This window comes from Calliopsis andreniformis, chromosome 2 (genome assembly GCF_051401765.1).
Source record: "Calliopsis andreniformis isolate RMS-2024a chromosome 2, iyCalAndr_principal, whole genome shotgun sequence".
NCBI classification, from domain to species: Eukaryota; Metazoa; Arthropoda; class Insecta; order Hymenoptera; family Andrenidae; genus Calliopsis; species Calliopsis andreniformis.
Window position 1 is genome coordinate 16,344,944 of NC_135063.1, and position 25,899 is coordinate 16,370,842.

Genomic DNA, 25,899 nt, shown 5'->3' on the forward strand with positions numbered 1-25,899 from the left:
CGATACAACTGAAAATAAGTGACAAATTCAACTTTTTTACATTTTTTATGTAAGTCACTTTCATAATTATCGAAATATGAAATTGAAAAGTATTAACACCGACGAAAATATGACAACTGTATTTATTTTTTTTATTTTTACAATAGCAACAAACTTGTACTATACATATGTTACAATAGTTCCACTCTTTACGAGTGTTAATACTGGAATACGATTTGGCCATCTATTAACAATTCTCTCGCAAACGATATAATTATATTATATCGTTTATATGGGTTTATAAAATAACACATTTGATAATGAAATCGATTAGAAATTGAACGCTCTCCTCGCCTTGAATAGTTACAGGTATTTCTAATAGTTAAATGTATTTTTGAAACACTTAAATGTCTGATTTAATTTTTATGCCGGTAAAAGTGTCGAAAGGACCGCGAAGCTAGTCTGAAAGCTTTAAATAGTTACTGGTTTAAGTACAGTGATCGATAAAAAGCGTGGAAGATTAATATTTTTGTTATCGCGATCGCGGAGAGTTTATTATAAAACTTTATTGCTCATAATGTGGCAATAAGTAGCGAGTTGCTTTAATTGTACATTGAATCATTCCAGTAGTTCTAAAATGCGCAGTATACAGCATTTCCTTTCGTGAATGAATTATTTATGTGTATTTCTTAATCTCTAATAGGAGACAAATGCTAAGATAAATTATTTACAATTTTTTGGCAGTGTACAAACTGAACGTAAGACCAAATAAATTACGAACGACTTGAAAGGAATTATAAAATATCCCGCGAAACGATAGCCTACAGATTTTCTTGTGTCATACGAGAATTTCTTTCGTTCCTAAGTAATTGTTTGCAAGGAATAGTTATTTTCAAACGTTCGATCAATTATGTCGACACGGAGTTGAACGAGATACCTACGTATAAAGAGACACTTTATTTTATTATGCAAAATGTATGTTCCTGTAAATATTTTGTAAAATAAAGTTGAAATAATATATTAATATTCTGCTGCTTGCTCCGCGTAAGGAAATGATTGTAACAAAAATTGTTACTGGTTCAATATAATACTGTTATTAAACTAAATCTGGAACATGTTTCACACTAGCGGCGACTAATGGTCACGAGAATAACTTACATGCCGCAGCGAGTTAAATTATTTAAATATTTAACGCAACTATAGGACAAGGAACAAGACATTAAAATTCTATACTACTATGTGAGATCATTTTATAGAGCTAGTCACTTGGTAGTCATTCCTCACGAATATTACATCGTGAGCTAATTTGTCGGATCTTACGACAAAATCGTAGACGTAGTATCCCTTTGATAGCATGAAGTCGATTAATTCTTTGCGACCAGCTGCGACGTGGGAGAACTCCACAGAGAGTGTCTGAAACATTGTTCATTTATTTATTGCAATTTTTTGAAAAAGACTAAAATTGAGACGAGTTAGTAGAGAGTGTACTGTACTAATGTTTAGCAAAATACCTCTATGTTTATAACGTCGAAAGGAATAGTCTTCAGTATTTGCAGCTCGTTACCCTCTACGTCGAGACTAAAGTAATTAACAGTAGTAACATTAAGTGCAATCATGTAATGTATAAATGGAAAGCACTGGACTGAAATGTGGAGTCCACTATGAGCCACATCCGCGGAATTCGGTAAATGGCTGTCCGAGGCGTTGGGCTCGTGAAGACGTCCTATATTATTAGCCATCAAGAAGGAGCTCTAAAAAGTAGACGATTTTTAAATTAGAGATTTCTCTAATTGTGTATACGAAAATAGGAATTTGTATAAATATCCACTATTATTCTAATAAAATTAAGATGCATAATCAGTGAGGTGACTAATAACTAGTAAGATGCTGTATAAGAGGTCATTTTGAAAAATGGACTTGGGTTACTAAGGCTCTTAGATAGCAAAATGGACAGGCATTTAGAGAATTTCATACCAGCATGGGATATGGTTGAATACCAAGGCAAGTGGGGGTCAGGTAAGCCCTCCTGTTTTTCCCTAACATTTTACTGAAGTTTATGGGATCAGCTTCGACCAGAAGACCAGTCCAATTCAGGTATCGTTCGAAGACCAACGTGTTACTTCGCGTCTCTCCGTCATAGGCACCACACTCCACGAAGAAACCATCCCTCTGTAAGTAAACAAAAAATGAGATACTTTTATCTCTGAAACGAAGAACAAATATTTGAAAGTAGCTTTCATACGACGAAGGAAAGATAAGAGTCAGTTCTGTTGTCAGAGCGATTGAAAATTAAAACCACTGAGGTTGATATTGAAAATCAATTTGTGTTTTTGGAATACTGTGTAATGTTACCTTGTCGTTGAGAACTTGACGAATTTTACTTGCTTGGCCCATCGACTGGTCCCTCACTTTTGGAGCTGCAAGATTGTATGGTCGATTTGGATCGTGCTTCCAAATTATCCAGTCTTCGCGAAGTTCGGCTAGGTAACGTTTCCAGTCTGGTGAAGCTGGTGATAAGGGTTTACCATTATACCACCTGACATCTGTGAAGAGTAAAAGCAAGAGTAAAAATAGACGAAGCAAAGATAATCGAAGAATTAGAAATATTAGTTACAATAGAATTTCAAACGAGAAGAAGTGGATTGATCGATACATAAATTGTCTCTAATTTTGATAAGTGTAATGTCGTTAATATGTGACAATCATGATGTGATGTTAGAAGGTGAACGCTAGATAAATGTAGGCCGTTCGCGGTCAATTAAATTAGACGTTGCAGGTCACCGGACGTCTTAAATAACTTCATGAATGAAATCGAGTTTGGATAGAACATGCGGCGTTTAAATTAGAATTTAATTCGATTTGTAAATGGGAGACTAAATAAGCAGATTTCCATCGTCAATTATTTGGATGCAGTTGGTTAAACGAAAATGAATTTGAGAATAATGACCTTGATGCAAACACGCATGCAGTTGCTGGCATAACAGAATTGCATAGCGGGAGTTTAGAACTAGCGGTTAAACAATTAATTCTTGCGCACCTGCTCCTATTATGAAATCAAAAAATAGTTAAATCGCCTTGATGAACATTAGTTACACACAGAATTAGAAAACAATTTTTATCGTCTAAACTCACCGTCGGTGAAGTTGTACCACCTGTTCAAAACTGTAACAGCAGTAAAATAGGGCGTTTTACGAATACAGTGGAATCATATAATACGATAAGCCGCGTATCGGCCAGAATATTCTCATGCTTCGATGCGATTGATAATTCTGATGACTTACTTCACTATTTTCAATATTTCTAATATTTCTATTCAATATTATTTATCTATAGAAAAGTAGAACAAGAAATTTGTTATTTTTATTACTGGAAAATATCTCCGGTTGGATTAAATTTTCTTCAAAACGTAAAGGTTTTCGCTGTTATATCCTAATTGTTAATTTATCAGCGTCTCTTTTATAAAAACTAGACCATTTTGAGTTAAAAAGTAGTAAACTGATATTAGTTTATTTTAATTTCTTAACATGAAAAACGCTATACCATCATAGTACTCGTATGTACGTAAATATAGAGAGATTAATACCTTAAATTCGAAACCTTTTGGTCAAGCACCCAGCAACAGACGTTCATCGTAATGTAACGGAAGACTTAGTGACACATTTTTATGTCAACTGGAACACTGCATTCTGGATGTCGACCTTAGATTAGCACAAGAGCCTCGAACTAGACTTCAGTGTCTGACCAATTCACTCCAAAGTTTTATGATAATACCCTGGCCGATAATAACACAAGGAAATCTACATACCGTTCTGATACACTTCTTCCAACTCATTGTCCATAGACCCATCACACTGTCCCACGAAATAACTATCTGACGCGTATACCGATCGCCAGACAATCACTAGAACAATAGACAGCAGAGCAATCAGGGTGATCAACCCGTACCATTTCCGTCGCCAACACCTGAGAACATTCATGTGCAGACACTGGGAGCACGACTCTTCGCTACTAGACGTACACATCCCTTTTCCCCGCGGATCGGAGTAAAGTGGCAACAGGTTGGAGGCTACCTTGCACGTGGCGACGCGGAGGATCGAGCGAAAGATCACGGTCGAGACTCCAGGAAGTGAATGTTCCTATCGTAGCCGTATCTCATCAATTTCTGAGCTTATCGGCTGATACAAAACGTGTATCGCCAAGTTCTTATCGACCATTTGCTGAGCGAAGAAGGAGAGACGTCAAAAAGTGAGGCAACATTTTCTCTTTAAAAGATAACTAGCAAATGGTGCTCTTAAATCAGTATTGCGTCTCAATTAGGAGAAATTGTATTAAATAAATATGAATACACAATTTCAGAAATTTCATTTTATTTAAGGTCTGGAGCTACGTTCACGATGGTGGTTCCTGAAGACGCATGCGTAATAGAAGTTGGGAACCGATAAGGTCGTAGTTGAATCGTAGTAGAGGTCCTCTGTAGTAACGAGTCGTTCGTCGACTGTTTACGTAGGTAAACAAATTTATTTCGTACTATAGCAGAATAGATTTAAAACAAGGGAAAAATAAATGTCGGCTCACACTTTGGATGTCACGTAAAAAAATAGTGTTTTGTGTTTTCATGCCACCACGCGATGCTTGTGTGTTTCGGCTTTATATTTGAAAAGGTTTGTCATCGTGTCTCTGTAACACACACACACATATACACTGATATCACACATTTACTGGGGGCAGGTGAGAACCAAGGCAATGAATAGGAATGATAACTTGACCCGAGGTCTTCACAATGCACGTGGTTTTGATTCAAGGCTGTGACTCCATAGCGAGTATGCGTTAATTTTACACTTCTTACGACGAGAATACTGTATTGCTTGTGTGTCGAAGCAGCAGGGAACGCGCGTATAAATATAGTTTAACTGCATCACGGCTCACAGGAACGCTGAACGTCGAATATTGAACGCACGATTGGGAATAGGAACTACTTAGGAGAAGAGAAAAAAACTGAGTAGGCATCTGCAACGACTAGTAGATGTGCAGGGAGATTAAGACATATGCATACTGTGCGACGTTTCGGTAGTTGGTATTGGTCTTGGCGGTCGGTTGCGCTCGATGCAGTATTTTCTGTCGTGGTATTGGATGTGTACGCATGCTATGTAAAAGTAGGGCAGGAGTGTTGATCACTACACGCGAAGCGCGAGTGCGAGGAATATTTAAACGCAAGTTATCAGCAGATGCATTTGTACTTGCAAACGTAATTCACATTTTCAGGAGATTTGGGTTTGTCTTGGAGTTTACCTACTAGAGAGTGTGTATCGTTAAGGTATACAGTGAAGCAGAACAGATACAATATTTAAAAAAAAAAAAAAAAAAAGAAAAAAAAAAGTGATAGACATGGTCAAGGTACATAAAAAATAGGGGAAACAAAAAAGAGAAGGCAACACTAGATATGAATTTAAAATTTGAGCAAAACTTAGCGGTGGTCCAAGATGACCAGTGGTCAAGTCAAACTGACCACCGACCACTGGCCACGGGAGTCCAAGCGTCCAGTAGTCCAATCGTCCAGTGTGATCCGGGACCCAGGAGTCCCTCCAGGATCTCCTGGGAGGTCCGCATCCGCTGGAGGACCCACAGCGAGTGAGAAACTCAGAGTCCTGCAAGGGTATTTATACTCTCTCGAGGAAGCTGGGGAACCAATGAGAAAAGTTCTTCGAGTGGTAGGAATTTCAAGATTGATTCAACGAAGAATAATTTGCGAAAAATTCATATTTTCCATAAAAAAGTCGTCTCAGCAACAATTTCTGGTACACATATTGTTAATAACAATTACATACAGCCTGTATTTGTGCAAATTATCGATATGTATAATTGTTAATTAATGAATGTGGAAATTATTAACTTTTCATACACTATTCTTCGTTCAATTAATCTCGCAATTCCCGAAAATTTCTTAATATTTCTTTAACTAACAATTATAAATGTTTATAATTTGTACCAGTCACTGTTTACGATTGTTATTAACAATATATATAACAACAATTGTTATTGCAATGTTTATTTAATGGAAAATATGAATTTTTCGCAAATTATTCTTCGTTAAATCAATCTTGAAATTCCTACCACTCGAAGAACTTTTCTCATTGGTTCCCCAGCTTCCCCGAGAGAGTATAAATACCCTTGCAGGACTCTGAGTTCCTCACTCGCTGCGGGTCCTCCAGCGGGTGCGGATCCTCCTCGGGGTCCGGACTATCCTGGACCATCCTGGACTACTGGACATCTAGACTCCACTGGTCACTGGTTACTGGTCAGCTTGACCTGACCACTGGTCATCTTGGACCATCGATAAGTTTTACTTAAATTTTAAATTTATTTCGTATACTTTTCGTATTTTTTATGCACCCTGTCCCTTTCTTTTGCTTTTCTCTATTTTTTTATGTAACGTGCTACACCTTGATGTTTTTCATTTTTGTACCCACAGGGTTTAGGTAACCATCGAATGCAGATATCAAAGGAAGATGAGTCTAATTAATATTTCTAATTTCTACACTTGTTCTGCGAATTGTTAGTAGATATAAGATAGTCTATCCTAGGTACTCTCTCATGTTCTGAAATACCGACCTCCTACAAATTCATTGATTTTTAAACGCCCTCTGTGACTTTCGTGCGGCAAATTGTAGGAAATACATCGTGCTTTCACCACTGATGCTGATAACTCTATTTAGAGAGCGAGAACGTACACCTATCTTATCACCTAATGTACAAGGTGTCCCATTACACTATTTTCTCTATTTTGTCTCTGTAATTTCAAGTGATAAAGGAAAATGCTGTTTACTTTATTTTATTTATACCAATAGAGGATGTAGCTTTTGTACTTCTGAGAATCGAGGTATGACTACTGTCATGTCAGGCTTCGACTCTCGACACATTATCCAGATATCAGCATTTGAATTTGAAAAATTCCATATTACCCGCTCATTACCAATCGACTGGTCGATAAAGTAGCCAAAATCTGAATAATATAGATGTCACTACAGTTAGCCGTACTATAGCGACATCTCCAATGAACTGCGTTTTAGGGTATCTGAACATACCATGGTATGTTCATACACCTAATGGTATCTTATTTACAATATTTACTATCACCTAATCTCGTTATATTGTTCCCTAAACAATACATTTGATTAAAAAAATGTTTACAGTAACATTAAAGGTAGAAACAGTCACGTATTATCACATTGCGTATTATAATAAATTGAAAAGGAAAACATCTGTTTACACTATAGATGTCTCATTTATTATCACAATTTTCTCAAAGCCGAGAATCGTATTTTAAAAAAAGCGCCAGCACGAGGCGCGCACGCGCAAGCAGTCGTTCGAAAATCCTGCGCGACTGGTCCCACCTCGATTCACCTTGTAGTCCATGGTCAGCCAGTGAACAGTTGGGACAACAGGAAATATGGCGGCACTGCGTCGAGTGCGAAGGTGAATCCGTGTAAACCACGTTTGTTTGCGACGTTCGTTCGCTCAAGCGGGAAAAGTCAACACTGTAATGAACCTGTGCGATGTCGTGCGATAAGATGTGCCGTGTTTTGTGACGAAAACAACAGCCGGTCGCGGCTGGATCGGATTTTTTCTGACGCTGGATTCTCATACCACGAGACGCATAATTGGTAGTGGCCTCGAGGTGGCAGGTACGCAACTCGTAACTTCAAATACCCTTCCCAATAACAAATCACCTTCTGTTCTATTCTACTACAGTACTCACGCATATGTATGTACAAGTATATCGATTCGTCATTGAAACGTGTTATCGAACCATTCGAATGTTATTGGTACGTGACATGGGTGAATTCATTTACGACCTGATTCGGGTGTGTTCCTTGTTGTCATCGACAGGACATTGACTTCTAGGATGTTGCCCTCTTTCGACCTTCCCTTAGCATCTGTCCTCGGAGCAGAAAGTAGAATCGATTTTTCTCTTGCTAGGTTCGACGTGACGCATTGCATGCGACTGTTTACAGATTCGTGTTAAGCTAGATTGGGTTTACATATCTCTGACTTCAATAAAGGCTCGAACAATCGAAATTCTTCTATAATAGATCACTCGATGTTTGTGCGCAGTTCGCTAACAAGTAATAGTTCATAGTAAACAATGCAATCAGCGTTATGCTGTTGACCTCAGTTGAAACGTTCCCGATTGGCTAGTTATTTAAAGCTACTCCTCTTTGGCAGTGGCCGTGAATATATTAATCATGTTAATAACAACAGCTTCGGTTTTGCTCGATTTCCCAGCCATTACGCGTTCTATTAGCGACATTTATGTGCTCGACGCGACTTCTATTATCGTCTAATAACTGATAACTTTGTGATTGGATAGTGTAACGCGTGGAACGTGACCTTCGACTGTTATCTTCGAGAGTTTGTTATTTTTATTTATCTGTGAATAAGGTAGTCTGCAGTTTGTTTAGCTTCCAAAGTTATTGGGTTATTATGGGAGTATTTTGTAGAATAGAAGATGCTTTAATACAAGACGTAGAACGCGAACTATACACGTGTACGCATGCTGGATACAGTATTGATATATAGGTCAAGCGCTCCTCAATATTGAGGTCATTGCCCTTGGGCCTGCTCCGTCGATAAAGCAGTACGTTAATTGATCTTGTTCCATTGCCCGAACACGTTTCGTCGATAGAGGTCACTATTCTAGACATTCGTGATTCATGTTCTCTTTTTAAAGTACAGAGGTTTTAAATAGACTTCAGGCACTTTAACGTTAATTGCTGTCATTAAGCTCATTAGGAGCGGGTGTACAATAAATAACATCTGTTTCTGTAAATCAGGTGAATAATCATCGGTTCGAATCCAGACCCACTAGAATTATACATATATGAGATAATAAAAATGCGTCTTTGACTCAGGTAAATGACAACTTTGTAATTGTAAACGTTGAAATTGAGAAAACTGTCTCGAAAGGTATTTCCACACGTAAACGTAAGGTCATCGAACCCTTGTTAAATTTACCAGCATTAGCTAAGCGTGGTCAATGCTTCTACTTATATTTAAACTTCGTTAGAGTCTCAGGGACTCGAGTCGACCTTGAACCCGAAATTCGTATCAGACTTCACTACCGGTTCGCGTGTATTATTTTTACTGTTCTTACGAAATCGGATTCTTCGGCTACGCTCTAAATTTAACCTCGAGAAAAAAATATCGGAATTGTATTTATGGATTGGAAATTGAACGTGGGGCATAAACACTGATGTTAAGAAAATAGATGCCTGCAAACATTTCATTTCCTTGATTGAATTTCGTCTAATTGATAACAAAGTGTAAACTCGATCCATAGGATCGAATGTACGGTCATTAACAACTCATTCCTTGGCTATATGAATTCAGGGTCGCCTGTTCGCGACTTCCTTCGAGAAGATGAGCGTCGCCATTAGCATTCAATCGAAATGCATTCCTAACGAAATAAAGCTGCTAGTATATGAAGAAGAATTGGACCTGCTGTCTCAGAAATTCCTGTTATGCGGGTTCAAATATCAGAAAGAATTTTCATTCTTTTATCAATAAAGAAAGTCTAAAACTGATTAATATTTCCGAATGTTTCATCTTGAATCGATGAGTTAAAGTTAAGGGGCTTCCCCTGCCTCTCAGGTGATCAATAAAAATAGAAATCAGACGTCAGATCTAGTATATATATTATCCATGGTTAGCGTGCGCGCATCGATAAGCACGGTGACTGTTTTTAGCGGCTTATGGTATATTCGCGAGTCGTTTTTTCATGGGCGCTTGAAGACGAGAAAGAAAAACACAGCGTGGACCAAAACGACGGGACGGGTTATTATCGAATCGGTAAATTTAGCAGCGGCAATCGGACAGCGTACTGAAACGCAAACACGTGTAAACATGATCCGTTCATACTGACCTAGATACCTTGCGCCTGGTTCCGACGTATTTATAGGAAGAATTACAGACAAGGGATCTCCATAGACCAATCATTCGATGTAATTTTTTGTCAGTTATTCAGGAAATTCTTAGCATCTGTACATTCAAAAACATATAACTTCTTCTCCCCTTAAACTAGCTCAGTATTGTTGCATAGAAATACCTTTTCCAGCAATATTAGGAAGCTTTCTCGATAATTCCTAAGTGCCGTTCAGGTCCAAGCTCATTTACCCTTATTTTAACTTACTCAGTTAGCGCAAAATGATCTTAGATTAAACTAGGTCAGGCAAGTGACGCGCAACACGCCTGACCGGGTAATATTTATTCTTGGCATGCACCGCGTGCATCGGAGATGTTGCAGCTCGTAAGAGGATATCGTGCACGTTAACATAGTTCTCCGCCTCAACTCCCTTTGTCCCCTGTTAGTTCGTCACGTGATGCTTGACGCGCAGTCGGATTGGAAAAAGTTCAGGGACTTGTTGATGATCGTCCAATGTGCTCGCTTCCAATCACGGTTCTGAACGATTAACGCTCGCGACGAGATCGTCTCCGATCGACGAGATCCTACTTGTGAGTCACACTATCCAGATAATTTTTTTACGAGCAAAATAATCGAAAAATATTAGCGATCTGAAAGCAAATTTTGTCGTCCTCTAAACAATTTTTAAAGCTTAGGTATTACTAAATTTTCTAGGTAGCATTTAATCTTTGATTTGTCTGCCAATAATTGCACGATTAGAAAAGAGTTAGTTTTATCCTTTGCGTACCTTAATTCTACATAGCAGTTTTTCGAAAAATTGAAGGCCATCGTCTTAGTATTGATAAAATTGAAATGACGAGTATATGGAAGACGCGATAAAAGTGTTGAACAGAAAAACCTGTCGATTGTACGAATTTGGTTCGCGAAAGTTCTCTCTTTGTTTAAGGGAGTGAATAAAGAAGCATGTTTACGCGCGCGTGCACACGGAACTGAAAGGGGAACGCAAAGGAATCAAGAGATTTGAATCTGTTGGCGAGGATCAGGCTCGTCGATGCACCGGGTTATTCTTTTCGCTAGTCAAATCCGCGAGGCTGCCTCCTGAATTTCTTATTTCCCTTTCGCGAGTGCACCTGCGGCAGGTGCAACAACGGGTTAATGAAATATGGTTCCAGAACGATGACCAGAAGTCCCTTCGATTCACAGTGCTCTGCCTTCACTCTTTCGGAGTGAAGAATACAATAATCAAGATTCACTCAAGATTTACTCTTTTAATAATCTCTAGAACATCGCGCATACAAAGTGTGTAGTTAGAGCATTCTAAATAAAATGCATTCCACTGCAACAGATTGAAAGCTACAGGACAGGCGCAAGGTTGAGAAAAGGAAGAACTAGTAGGCAACGTTTTCCGCGAACTACTGGTAATCTGCGATTTTTGCAATTCAAGTTTCTCTCGAAAGATAACACCGCCTAGAAAATTGTACTGCGTCGTCATTCCTCGTCGCTCGTCAAGGAATATTCCTTAGTCGCCAGCTTTTTTTTCCACGCTATGTGCGAACTGCAACTGTGTTGCAAACTTGTTTACAACGCTTGATAAGATAGCAAGTTGCAAGTAAATGCGTATTAGAAACCATGAAGTAGTCTTCTATTTTTTTGGCCTCGCTTTATCGATGAGAAATTGTCGGGATGCTTGCACGTGAACATGAAAGGACCAGGCACATAATTAAATACGAATGTGCAACACGTTGAAAATTGCACTTGGAAGTTGCAATGGATTGCATCAGACATTATGTAGATTTCTCTGTTTGGATAACGAGGCCTGAATGTTTGTTCTTCTTTAATGCTTTTAGTTCAGACATTCTTTGCCCCGAGAAAACAAGGAACTGTACCAAAAATTGTACCTACATTTCTCAACAAAATGAAACGATTGCTAGTTTTGGGCCTAACATGTAACTGATCTTTGAGCTGATGTAACTCGGTCAAAAAAAATCGCAGGAAGGTGAGCCTACTCTTATTTTTAAGGGCAAAGCTTCTACTTTCAGGCCCCTGAGTTGAACTTGTCTAAAGAAATCCTCCCCTTTACGACACGCCGAGAGAGAGAAGGTTGTTTTCCCCTAAATGTTCTCCAACTTCAGACGACTGTCAGGAAGTTGATAAATTTTTTTGGGAACAATTTTTATGGGGATATCGAAACTGGAACCCTCCTCTTTCGAATGAGACCTTAGCGAATGCTCTGCGATTTTTTTTTCGTCGAGATATCGCGTTCTGAATGAAGTGATATCCAAATTACACTTTGAATGAAGCGATGATCCTGAAGCTGGCAAATCACTTTTTATTTAGAGCCCGATATCTCGGCGAAAAAAAATCGCAGAGCACTCGCCAAGGTCTCATTCGAAAGGGGAGGGTTCCAGCTTCAATGTCGCTACAAAAATTGTGGCGAAAAAAATTCATCTGTTCTCTGACAGTCGTCTGAAGTTGGAGAACATTCAGAGGAAAACAATCTTCTCTCTCTCGGCGTGTCGTAGAGTGAAGAATTTTTTTCGGACAAATTCAAGTTAGGGGTGTGAAAGTAGAAGGTTTTCCCTTCAAAATGAGACCAGGCTCGTCTCCTTGCGATTTTTTTTCACAAAGTTACAGCAGCTTAAACATTAGCCACTTTTTCAGCCTCTGGATCGATGCGCGATTTCCGGGCTGGCGGCTCACTTTTCGTTCAGAGAGCGATTACTCGGCAAAAAAAAATCGCAGAGCACTCGCTAAGGTCTCGTTGGAAAGGGGAGGGTTCCAGCTTTGATATTCCCCCAAAAGATGTCGCAAAAAAAATTCATCAAGTCTCTGACAGTCATCTAAAGTTGAAAAACATTCGGGGAGAAATCACCCTATCTCTCTTTGCGTGTCATGAAGTGGAGGATTTTTTTCGAACAAATTCAAGTCAGGGGTGTGAAAGTAGAAGGTTTCCCCTTTGAAAAGAGACCAGGCTCACCTCTCTGCAATTTTTCTTCAAAAAGTTACAGCAGCTGAAAGATGATGAACTTTTTGCCCAAAATTAGTGACTCTTTAATTTTGCTACGAAGTGTGTATACCGCGAATCCATTCTTTCTTTGCGTAAGAGCAGGGCAGTGAAGTAAGATTCATCACTTACCGTACGGTATATCACCGCAGATAGTGTTCGAAGTCGGGCCACGTGTACATCCTGCCCCGTGCTTGAGGGGCAAAGGACTCTGCCTCCGTCCTACCTCATGTCTAGTGCTCCTCGTGCGTTTCTTTCGATCTACATAGATATATGCCTACAGAGATATACTCGTGCAAGCATGAAATCCTCGCGGTATCTAAAAGGTCTCCGCGAACTTTCGTGATTACATTTCCGCGAAGGAATGTCGTGACTGCTCGGAAGATATCGTAGAGTTCGATGGTACGAGAGGTGGATGAATCTTAGGTCGTTCTCAGTTCCTCCTTGTTCTCTTATTTCCAACTGAAATTAACTATAGAACTCCCTTTCCATTCACGTGAAAGGGGAATTCTATTAGGGCGCCCAGAAAGGGTATTCACTCTGTTCGACAATCCCTTAACGATTCTCATTTGCTCATTTTAGTGTATTCTAATTTAGGCAAATCTCCTAGAGTCGGCCGTATCTGCTAGAACTCTGTTAAGAGATTAGAGATGAGGGGATTCGGTTCGTAGTCAAATATTCTGCATTTATAGGTCCAAAGTCAGACACATTTCTTCCACCTGTTGTCGAACACCCCTGTAAAATTCATCAGTACTCGGACAGAAGCTGAAGGGTAGACTCCTGAAAAGGACCGAAAGCATCCCAAGAGCCGGTGATTCGAAGCGAATGGATTAAAAATAGGAAGGCGAAGACAGGCGTTGGCGATGTATCGAGCGGGCGATATGAGCAAAAGAAAAGACGAAGCACGGTGTGGTGCATGTCGTCGTCGCCGGTAATATCCCAGCCGTCTAGACACTAGACGCTCTTTGTTCGTGTTCAGGGGCTGATTTTCGGGGGTTCGTCGCTGGTCGAGCGTTAGGGTAGAAGAGCTCCGTGTGTGCCCGTTGGAATGCACGCGTCCTCCAGCGCGGCTGAAGAAGGGAAGAGGGTGGGTACGGTTACACGCGGGGATGAAGAGCCCGAAGGCGGGTGCCCGTGCGTTTCTCTGTCGAGTCACCGATTCTCTAATTTATTCGACAATAATTACCAAACAAATAACGGTACGCAATTTCTCTCTGGGCCAAAGAATAATAAAAAGCTGTGGAACTGGTTCGAAGGGAAGACGCAGCCGCTGCTCCGCGCACACGGTGGCTGGAAGCGAGTGCATCGCACGTAGGTTACCTCTTCGCCACTTTATCAGCTCTTTCTGTCGCATAGCGCGCACACAGCGAAAGCTAGTGATAGCGGGGAAATGTCGACGACCCGGTGTATCAACACAACCTACCTGACGCCAGCTTCTAGATACGGATATCCAGCAGCGCAGAGCCGTGTGCGTCAGTGCGCGCGGGCAGTCGCTCTGAAAGCATCGAGAACCCTTGTTCCATTCAATAAGGCTCGAAACGTTCTCTTGCGCGCTCCATCGATATCTTTATTCAATGGCTCGGTTCCTATCGGAATATTTTATCGAATATCTGCTTGCAAACAGCCAGGGAATCCGTTTCGACGTTTCTCTATACGCGCTCTAACGTTTTCTTTATCTTCTCGACGACACGGTACCATTATCTTTGACGTATGCAAATGCTTTGCAATCTAGTCTCGACATTTACGAATCCACGACTGCAGTAATTTTCCTCTTTTTTTCGTTCGTGGAAGCTATTGCAAATTTTTTCTGCAATTTTTAAATTACTTATTTTTCTAATTGTAGTCTATCTGCAATCTTGAACAAGTCGTCCTTTTTAATTCTTCCTTAAATATTTTATTTGAAAAAAATTGAAATTAATGTTCAACGCCAGCAGGAATTCCCACGCTTCTCATTATCTCCTCGCCTTCAACTTCAATTCCCTCGTTCACCTATAACTGTTCACGCATCTCCCACGGGTTCATTTTTTTCAGAAACATTAAAAAAAGTCTGAGAAGCAGGTTCGCGATTTTTTACCAGACCACAAGACGTTCGATCCTCGGACAACCTACCGAGGCCATGTTTTCGCGTCTGCGGCTTGCGCAACGTGTATACCAAACATCGAGTAAGAAGCTGTTATACAACGGCGACAGAAAAACGGGGCGTCGTAACCGTATATAGGAAAAGCGTAGCGTACGTGCTAATCTGACAGTCCGCTGGTGCGTAACTGAATTGCGTGAGTGGGAACAAAGGCAGCCTTGATCCTGAGCAACGTCAGCTGATTGTTTCGAATCGGCGTTGTTATCCAGGAGAATGCGCAATCGGCCCACGCGATCGGGCCGAGCTCTCGAATCGCGATCGGAATGCAGTCGCGTCCTATGAATATTGTCGGTTCCGATTGAACGTCGACGATCTCGCGACGGGACGAGTTATTAATAATAGAGACACGTGCTTTCGTTGTATCGAATCTGTTCTATTAATAGCGGAATCGGGCCGATCGCAAAATTGACGTAGGATGGTCGCGGATGCGACTCAAGTGAAAACAATTGCGGTGGGTGATTGTGGATCCAATTGCGTGTTAAAGTGTGTCGAGCTAGTGGGATGTGATGGTATCATTTCTGTGGCGATTAGGGAAATGGGTGCAAATGGGGTTAGTTTAACTTTTTCGGTGTGGCAAATTTTAATATGCACGGTGGTCGATGAGAAGTGTCAGAAGTTTCAAGGGGTGATTCTGTATGTTGAAATAGGGCAAAAGTGTGTGTGAAATTCCTGTGAAATCTGTCTGACTTGAGACTTATTCTACTGCCGGTACGAATTGACAGACCAGGCACAGAGAACTCAGTAGAATAAGTCCCGAACGAGGCTCAGAAAATTCATCCTCAGTACAATAAGTGACAAGTCAGACACATTTCATGTAGATAACATGTAGATTCACTCCTTAAAATGTCTGACTTTAATTATCCTATTTGGTATAAAGACTAATACATTACTCGTATCGCAAACTATTTTATAGTCACAGCACAAAAAGGCGATATTCAGGAAAAAAGTAGATTTTTATATAAAACATTTATAGAACGGAAGAAATAAGGAAAACTACAGGCATGAAAATTGCTCGGAGATGCTGCATCGAAAATTTTCCAGCATGGTAGAATGTGCAACTTTGAACAAGGTTGACGTATTGCGGTTCTTTCCGTGAAGGTTTTCAGCGCGAACCGAGTGCGCAGTCGCATAAATTTGCTCGACACTGCGAAGAAAAAGCAACAGATTTTCTCGAAGTGACGTTAGGAATTGTCGGTGCCGACACGTCTGACAGAAGTTTTCATTGGATTTTTGCTCGAGCATGAGGCACCTTCTGCTATATTTCTCAGCGTTTCTCTTGCTCCTTTTTACGCAAAACACCGCAAACAGCAAGCATACTGACGACAGATACTGTTGTATGGCGGTGTTCGAAACACTTGACTGGCTTGAAATTCAAATGGAGGTAAAACTCGTTTCCTCGAATCGAATCGAATCGAATCGAATGCGGGTTATTCCAGTCACCTGGAAACAATCAAACATCCCAAGACTGGGGACGAAATTTATTCTTTTGGGATTTCTGTCGAGAGATTTATCAATATGATAATTAGGAAAACGTTTGGAATTTTCAATTATTTTTAAGTCCTAATAAGTAAAAATTTCGGTAGCTTGATATTTTACCTTTTTTGAGTATTTAAATTTACCCTTATCACAACTGATTTGGACACAGCTGTATACTCGAGTACTCCATTATTGCAGAAACCCTGATACTGAGATCGATTAAAATTGATTTCAGATATTCTTGGAAGAAGATAAATTGGTTTCTTAATTTTTCGTTTAGAGAACTGCTAAACCCAACTTTCAGGTACAGTTACTCCAAATTAAGTGTTCGAGTGTTCAGTCATCAAATTCTAACTGCAAAAAAGTGTAACTAGCTTGAAATTTGAACTATATCTCGTTTTTCAGATGAGCAAATATTAAAATAGTAAACTGAGTAGATCGACTCTTCCACTCCAATTAAATCTGAGTATTTAAAACCCAAGATTCGAATGTTCGTTTGTAATTGAATCGTCAAATATCGAATTGACAAAGGTTGCATGCGACACGTGTTATTTTGATTGCGTTTTATCATCAGTGCCCGGTGTGCGGTTCACTCATGTACATTATCAATCAATCGACTGTCATCATGGTCCTCCGTGTCACGCGTGTGTAGCGTTTCATGCGTTTTATTGAAAACGTTACACGTTTTTTCACCTTGCTGATACTCGGTAGAATATTTCCGACGAACAACCAGGCGACATTCGATAATATGCTTATGCGCGATTCGTCGATTGTGATAACGTTTTCTGTTGATTGTCGTGTTTCAGGTACAATCTGAAAAATGAAGGATGACGTGGAGGACGACGACGCCAGCGCGTCGTCTTCGACTTCTGTTACGGAAACGACTGTTTCTAACGAGTGAGTTTTTCATTTTTCTTATCTATAATTTAGAACTTAATACGTCCAACATGAAATTGCGATTTAGGTTTTGTTTTCGGGGTATTAATTGTTGAGAAAACACCTAAAATACGCGTAAAACGTGTCTGACTCGGTCCTTATTCTACTGATTGCTTTGTGACTGATCTAATGCGTGCGGGCAGTGGAAAGAGTCTTAAGTCAGGCACCGATTTTGCAATAGGGAGTAACTCTGAAACCTGGCCCTAAGCGCAATTTCGCCATTCTTAATTTTCTACCTACTTTAACATGTAAATTTCTGACACCTGTTGTCAAACACCCTGTATATACATTTGATAACTGATTTGAATAGTATATTATCCGAGTGATTTAAAAATAATTATGTGTTAATTTATTCGAACATGATTTTTATTTTCCATCTAATAAGATGCGGCCAACTTCCCGCACCATCTCGCATTAATGCGTAGAAGGTGCTCGAATTTTCGCGCGCTTGGGTTCTTATCGCGCGAAGTTGGAAGCAGCTTTACGACGTCAAGGGATCCGCCTAAAAATATGTGTTATCATGCTGCGCGGTCCGAGCGCAGGCAGCATTGGAAGAAGGCGAGAACTGACCCGCGATTGGTCGCTTGGTCGCGCGTGGGGGGACGCTGATTGGCCGTGGATAGAGGGGGTACCCCTCGACCGGCAGTTCTCATCCGACCATCGCGCGCGTCGCGTGTTGCTGCTCGAAATCAGCTGCTTCCTCCGAGAGTCCCCTCGGAGCCGGTGTTTTTCAGAAACTATCTCGAACCTACCTCTACGAAAACCCTATCTAAACAGTGAATTGATTGTGTAGTGTCTTAGTCTTAATATACCATATCCAATAGGATTTTGGAGTGTCATAAAACTACATACAGTGTAAACAGAGACTAAGCGATCAGCAAGCAGAGTGTTCCCAAACGCGAGGCAATTTCCATCCATCGTAAAAGATAGTAGCGAAGTAGTGCTGCCGGAAGACGGGCTCCCCAGAGTGCATGGCTGCGTCATATTTTCTCCGTTGTAAGAAACATTTGGGACAGTGTGTCAAGGCCGAGGATTCCTCGAAGTACCGCGCCGTGGCTCGGGTCTCGCTTTATCGCGACCCTCGGGTAACGGAACACTAGCGAGAACACAGTGGTCGCATTCGCGCGCGATCCTATTGATCCCTGGGCCGCGTCGATCGATGCTCCTTCGCGGTGTCAGGCTACACAGATTTCCTGCTTTCTCGATCTAGAACCCAGGCTATCAGTGGTTAGAGTTTCCAAGCTCGAAGGATTCGAGGATTGCATCGACCTTGAGTCTAGGATCGAAGGAACGAAACGGAGCTCCCTTAAAGGAGCTAAAACCCTTAAATTACGCCATAACAGAATCGTGCCCAGAAGAGAGGTTCTCGCGTGACCTATCGTGCCTCACGGCGAAGGCCACCGTGTTTTTGCGTTTTTGCGTTTTTGCGTTTTTGCGTTTTTTCTCGCTCCTCAGATGCAGATACTGACGTAGCACGGCGTGTCGAGCAAAAAGTTTGACGGGGTCTGAGAAGCGTCACTGCCTCGGCAGCGTTCGCTTTCTTATCTCGCACGTCCACGTCGCGATCGTTCCCTCTTCCTCTGTCGCGGTTTCCCCGAATATTTGCGCTCGTGTCGCTCAACGCCGCGATAGAGACGCTTTTATCTGCGCGGCCTGGAGGACGGCGATCGAACGGGCGAGATTAACCGGCGACCTGGCTAATTTTAATTCGCGCAACAAACAAGCCCGCGAAGTTGCCGCGCGATAACGAGACGCGACGTCGAACGGTTTCTTCGTTCTCCAATATGGCGACCGACGCCGAGGAGGAGTCCCGTTTCTGTTCTTCTGTGCTCCCTTCGCAGTGAATTCTATCCTTCCGCGTGACAGTCTTCTGTGCTGCGTTCTTTTCTGACGAGTGAGGAGTGAGGTCAAACTCTTTTCCAATTTTCTTTCAACTTGTGTCGGGGTTTATGGAGAACGAGAGACCATAGGATGAGCGAAGATGATCCATCGAAGGCGAAGTTTGTTCGCGCACGGGCTCTTCCGATAAATTAAGAAGATCAGTGATCGTGGCAGGAGAGGATAATGAACTTTGCTGACAAAATGCGGAAGAAACAGCAGCAGGAACCTTATATGAACCCTCAGCTGGCGCGGCCGCCGCTGCTTGACCATGGGATCGTCACTACGTCGCAGCATCAGGCTGACTACCTGCCCACCAACAAAGAGTTAATATTTTTTTATTTATTATGGGCTGCAAGCTTAGGTCAAGATTTCATTTTCTACTTTCGATGTGAGATTTAGAGGAATACTGAAGAATACTGACACCATCCTAGTTAAGGGTTACGCTTGACAATTTAATAGAGGAGAGATTTCCTCAGATTCTTTAGCTGTTGAATTCTCTGAAATCGACTTCAATCCAGATCGGTTTGAGGTTGTTGCAGCGCAAACTCGAGGGTAGTCGCGCAGGTTCAGAATCGCACGGGGTACGCGTCTCGGTAACTGGGTTAGCGGCTCGCTGTTAATTTTAACGACACGGTTCGATATTCCTTTCCAAGAATCGGCCGCTCTTTCTCCTTTCGATCGGGTTACGGGCCGCTCAACCGGTTCCAAAATTAATGCACGAGAGAACGGTGCAAGTTACATGTAAGCTCGAGAGTCAAGCCGATTGCAAAGGTCGCCGATATTGCTCCGACCTTGGGCTGTATAATATTGGCGACGACCAGTCGGACATAGATAGCAGTTGAAATTGTTTATTATTTGCACCTGGTTAGCTATCCTCGGGTACCTTAATAGTAGGGAATGAACGCTCGTTGCACGGGGTGCCACGCTGGAAACTGACCACCCTTAACAGGTAGACTGCCGCGCTAAATTCACTAAAGATTCCACTATTTTTAGCCAAAGTTTTATTGAGGTTTCATTTCTTTAACTGTGGTCACGAAAATTTGGAATTGCATACAAATTCACAGCCTATTAATTATGATAGTTATTTAGAATACTTAGATAATTGAAGCTATCAGTGTCTTCAAGAAATAAGCTGAAGCTAGTAATAGTGTCCCATCATTTTTCTTTTTAGAAACTTTCTTTCATGATCGTATCGGTAGGTTTTGCACAATTTTCGAAATATTGCAATCTAATCTCCAACTCATGAATCTTTTAATAATATCCATGTTCAGGAGATTAATGACAGTCGCTAAATTTTATCTGCAGAAGTTGCCACAAAGTTAATGCATTTGTGCCTTGATGTTACTAAAGGATAATTCCGTGCATGCGCTATTTATAACGCCCATTGATCCTTGCAGCATCTGTAACGCCCTACGATGAAGGGAAGAGCAATGAATGAACTTGACGTTAGGAGGTGAACTCGTATCATCTCGTTGATTGGAAAAAAAATGTCAGTGAATGTTAAGGTCAGAATCTTGACCCCATTTGCGGGTGCATCATTAAAAAACATTGAATTCAAATGTAAACAGAGGAAACAGATAATGATCCAGATAATATGTTAAGGTGTTGCCTTGTTTCAGAATCAATTAACTTTTCCTAAACAATGTTGCATAGGTGTGAATGTAAAATATTCAACTATATCTTAGAAGTGGTAGATTATCTACTATTTGATGACTTGCAAAAAGTTCTGTTTCTTAGAAAAGCAGTCATAATTACAACTCTGCATCTATTTTAAATTCATAGAAATTACAGGAGTATATGATCGTGAAGAAATTGTTGGAATAGTAGCACTCGCAGAATACGTATAAAAAGTAGTTCTCTAGAATTTTGACAAAAAGTATAGATCGAGTTCAGGTGAACACAAAATGCCTGAATTCATCTAAAATTATTAAATCTGCTCCAGATCACCGCACCTATAAAGCAGAAGCCTTGATTGGAACCCATTATATCACAATGCGATAAATCACGTTCCATTCTCCCCTTCCCTCATCTCCGATCTGAAATCCAAAGAGAATGTCCACTCAGCGAGTACACAAAGCGACAAATTTTCACGAGTGATTCGAGCTCCTCTATCCATCCTCGATTAAGAGCGGGAAGGGGAAATCGAACGACGCCACCAGACGAAAACCGGTCGTCGTTTCTCTCAAACGTCGTCTGAGCCTTCGACGCATCCACCTTCTACGCGTTTCTTCTTCATTCATTTCATATCTTCAATTAGATAGTTCCCCGATAATAGATGCTGTACAGGTGTCCTATTTTATATCCAGGCTAGTTGCTTTCTTCGCCCTTGTGCCTCTAATTCCATTAGGAGATAATGAAATTAGAGCCGTCGGAATTTTCAGAGACTTTCACTGAAGGCCATGTCTTCACAACACGCTTGTGCAATGCACTGCGGAATGTAAAGCTATCTGTATGACTATCTAAAAAGCCTGATAGTAACTAAGCACTTCTGCATCACATAATATTCCATACACTATTATGTACATCCATATACGTAAAAAAATGTTGATCGGAAGCGCAGAGTGCGGGGGAGGGGGGGGTTGAGCACAGCTCGCGCTGCAATCTATGTGCATTGTTTTTCTCGTTGGTAACCTATGACTTCATTGTGGACAGTGAATTTACATTATCGTAAACGTCGATCATTTTGAGAGCGCTGCACGCGGAGCTTACACGTGATACACGAAACTCTCCATGTCTTTCGACGCGAATAGCTGAGTGGAAGAGGAACGTTTCTTGGAATTTTTTAAATGGCGCGCAAAAGCATCGTTTCCACCTGGAAAATTCCTCTCGTGAATGCACGCAACTTCTGAAGGATCATGGACATTGAAAACGCTTAACAATTTATGCTTTCTCCCTTTTTTTCATCGAAATCACGCTTTGCATAGTAGTTGTCGAACGTTCGACCATTCCATGCAGATAATTCTAGTAAACATGCCACGCTTTAAGTCTCTCGTGGGTCAGGTTATTCGAGTTGACCATATCGAAGGGTCAAAGTGTTAAGTTGTGACCTTTTGGAACATCTTCTCCATATTGGATTAGTGAAGCTTCTCTGGACATTCAGGGATCACAGTTTTTAAGATGCATAGCTAATAAGGATAAGATGTCTTTCATTAGGTAGACATGAATAATATATTTTTATTATTCAGAGGATGGATAATAACTTTTGATTTTTTCACCGATTTTTTCCGCTAAGAAACTTAAAGAATATGAGGCTTGATATGGAATTGAAATGCACGTTAAAGATTGTAAGACTATCTAGACAATTTATTATTATTTTTATTTTTTTTTCTCCTATCATTACATTGAAATTTTTTATCCACATGTACGTGCAGTTTTTCTGCGGGTGCGGATCGCATCTCGTTTGAGAGAAATCCTCGACGCAGTTTGCATAGGAAATTAATTTTCTACGATGGCCTCAATAAGGACGGTCTGCCAATGTTAACGATGCCTCGAGCCCCCGAGGATTTCGTTTACATATTTCTGAGAGCATCTTGCCAGGTTGAATGGAAAGAGCAAAGGGTATCGTCGTGTCATTTTTCTGTTTTTCGTGGATTGAAACTTGTCGAACGAGTCGTGGAAGCATAAAGACGTATAGAAAATTTGTGGAGCTCTTTTATGTGAGTATAATTAATTTGGATTCGAAATAGAGAATGTGGTGAAAGACTAGAGTTGTTAATTACTGAAAATATTATCTACAGAAAGTAATGAATTAGGTTAGTTAGAAGATGTCGTTGAATATGTAAATGTCTGTTTGAATAAATATTTCACAGATACCTTAAGTATTGTAGGAGAGAATAATCATAGTTATAACGGTTAGAAAGTGTTATCAGTTAGACGACTTGTACGAAATAATTTCCATCTAAACGTTCTATGACTATTAACTACTTATTTAGATCGTATAAATAAAGTTCCAGAAAAAGAGTATCTTTTTTAATCTCTCGCTATTTAAAAACTCATGAATATGCAGACCCGTAGGTTGCGTTGCTCGAAAATAATCTCCAACGTTTGCCACTTTCTTCATAGATTCGTCAAACCTTCAAATTTGTTCTAAAGATATTCAATTTCGCTACATTAAAATTTTTCCTTCACCTGCGTTCACCATCACAGTAACATCCCATTCAATATTTTCGATCCTCTACTCAGTCAATTAAATAGGGAACACGACAGAAAGTATCTTCGATTCGATTAAAATTTGCTTCATTAGTTTGTCATCGTAAGAACCAGTGGTTTCATTCATTTGCCTCTTATGCTGTCTTCTCTGCCACTGAATCAAGTGCATTTCGTTTGCTGAATCTACGCAAATACGCGAACACTATTTGATTAACTGGTCGACCTTGTCCACTTCTTCCTCGTGCCATGGTTTCTGCGTCGTTCGAACAGGATTAAGATTATTTGCCGAATTATTCTTTAATTGAAATATTAAAGGAAGATCTTGTTCGTCAAAATATGGACTAAAATAACAAATAACAAACTTCTGTTTAAGGTTTAGCCTCAGAGAGAGAAAGTCCTTAAATCGAGCGTAAAATGTGTCTGACCTGGGACCTATTCTACTGCTGACGCGCCCTAGCTAAATCAGGCACAGTGAAGTCAGTATAATCAGTCCTAAATCAGACATAGTACTGTCAGTAGAATAAGTCCCGAGTCAGACACATTTTGGTGTGTAGAACTGTCCCTTAAAAACTGTGATGATTGTCGTCAAACACCCTGTGAAATTCGAAGGTTTTTAATAAAGGTTACACACAGTCCATGAACTGTAGTATTTTCAGTTTCACTACTGACTCTGTATGAATGCCTCTAAGTTATTGCCGTCGCACTAAACAAGGTACAAAGTTTCTTAGCTCTTACACGTTGAAACGTTTAAAAGTAACGCACAATCACCTAAGCATAATAACTTCAATTACTTTTTTCTATTTGCATAACGATTATGTACATGTGTTCATGGAACTGTGCAATTATCAGATGTAGCGAGCTGGTTTTGCAACGTAGTTAATATCGTTAAATAGGTAATAGAAAAAAACTTCACGCGACTACTCACTTGGCACTAGACGAGTTTTAGATTCTACGATTAATTAATTAGTTTACAGAAATCGAGACCTATAGAATTCAGTTTTTACCATTTAGACTTAGCTCTAGAAAAAAGTTCACTGAAACTATTTTATTAACCGAATACGAAAAAATTGTGATTTAATTATGTCAGCGAAGGTAACAAGATATAGGACCTGAAGACAGTATCAAAGAAGATCATTTATCATGATCATTAATTTGTCTGAAACATTGTTCTCTTCATCTTCGACATTGAATCATTGAACGATCCAATCATATACCATTCCAGGAACGAGTATAATTAATCCAGCTGCACGGTGCAACACTGTTGCGTAAATAACTTGTTTACGTAATGAAATTGAAAACACGTATCAAATACGAGGAAAAAAGAACGAAGCAACATTCCCTCCTGGGTATTTTATTAATTCGGAAACGTGCGCTTCTCTCGCATCTTCTCTTTTATCATTTTCGTTATCGCATTTCGGTGGTTTTGTGTACGAAACGCTCGACCGAATGCCATCACGTACTATTTTTGGTCGATTCAGTTCGGTAGATCGTCTATGCATTCCTGCGTGATCGACAGTTGCATAGATAGTGCAAAAGGAAACATAAGAAATGAGACAGTAATTTCATTCCATACAATAGATTTTTTGTAATAACTGAAAAACAGTTACTTTTTAGGTTTGTGTTTATTGCAGCAAATGATATGCTATGATTTACGCTAAGATCCAGAAGTAACTAGTAGAACATGTCCCACTTCACTTTTTTTGTCATAATAGGAAGAACAACATGCTCGAAGTGCGAAATGTTAAGTCAATCAAAGGTGCGACGTAGTGGCACGAATCTGTGCTTATATTCTCAAAGTAGATTTAGATGCTTGGAGGTCAGCCACGTCACTATAGTTTACGGTGCATCGCGAGGACGTCGCAATTGGCAGTCAGAAAATCCTGCTCTTACACAGCCACTTACTTTTCGCTAACCGAAAGCCACTTAACAGAGAGCCGCTCGATAGCGCCAGTAATTAGGGGTTAAAGTTTAATCGAACCGTACTGTCTTCAGCGATAAATTGTTAGCCCAACGAGTAATTGCGATCGTTAAACGGATTATATAATGATTTACAACTGAAGAGGACGTATATAGACGTCTCGCTGCGTCTATGATAAGCTGCTATCATTTTCGCGCTCCTCCTCCGGCGACCTTGAAATTCGTTAAAGGGTCCCAACTGTTATCAGCACTCGAGCCATCGTCTCTCGTGGAAATGTTCGAAATTAGGACTCGTCTGCACTACAAGCCTCGCGATACGCCCGGGCCGTGTTGTTTTTAATGAGGCTCGTGTAAAAGTGGTTACAAAATTTATTTGCCAGCAGTAGGTTATCGGCAATCGTGCTGCGGTGTGTACATAATGGATGACTCGAACGGTCATCACCGATATCGCGATCGCGTTAATTGTGCCTGCCTCGACAACAAAGTACTGTTTACTGTTTA

General features: G+C 40.5%; 2 protein-coding genes and 1 long non-coding RNA gene across 10 annotated transcripts in view; 2 read left to right on the top strand and 1 right to left on the bottom strand.

The window, feature by feature from the left end:
- Positions 1 to 273: 273 nt before the first annotated feature.
- On the bottom strand, positions 274 to 4,342 carry LOC143188057 (uncharacterized). The gene is made up of 6 exons (XM_076392100.1): positions 3,785 to 4,342; positions 3,112 to 3,141; positions 2,332 to 2,522; positions 1,954 to 2,148; positions 1,491 to 1,730; positions 274 to 1,392 (listed from the first exon to the last, which is right to left on the bottom strand). Exons 1-6 carry the CDS (start codon positions 3,999 to 4,001, stop codon positions 1,225 to 1,227), a joined length of 1,041 nt encoding a protein of 346 aa, XP_076248215.1. The 5' UTR covers positions 4,002 to 4,342; the 3' UTR covers positions 274 to 1,224.
- A 207-nt stretch (positions 4,343 to 4,549) lies between these two features.
- Positions 4,550 to 7,030, top strand: LOC143188058 (uncharacterized). The gene is made up of 2 exons (XR_013003458.1): positions 4,550 to 4,640; positions 6,449 to 7,030. It is a non-coding gene; the product is annotated as an uncharacterized LOC143188058 (long non-coding RNA).
- Positions 7,031 to 7,527: 497 nt separating this feature from the next.
- LOC143188054 (basic helix-loop-helix ARNT-like protein 1) overlaps positions 7,528 to 25,899 on the top strand; it is a 52,927-nt gene continuing 34,555 nt past the window's right edge. For 7 of the 8 annotated variants that reach the window (XR_013003455.1, XR_013003454.1, XM_076392088.1 and 4 more), the window contains exon 1: positions 19,516 to 19,655. Coding sequence is in view for 6 of the 8 variants with exons in the window: in XM_076392088.1 (XP_076248203.1) it covers positions 19,516 to 19,655 (140 nt within the window). In the remaining 2 variants the exon portion in view is untranslated. Of the gene's footprint in view, positions 7,662 to 17,321; positions 17,413 to 19,515; positions 19,656 to 25,899 lie in introns of those variants that run through there. The other variant, XM_076392093.1, reaches the window with a different exon arrangement.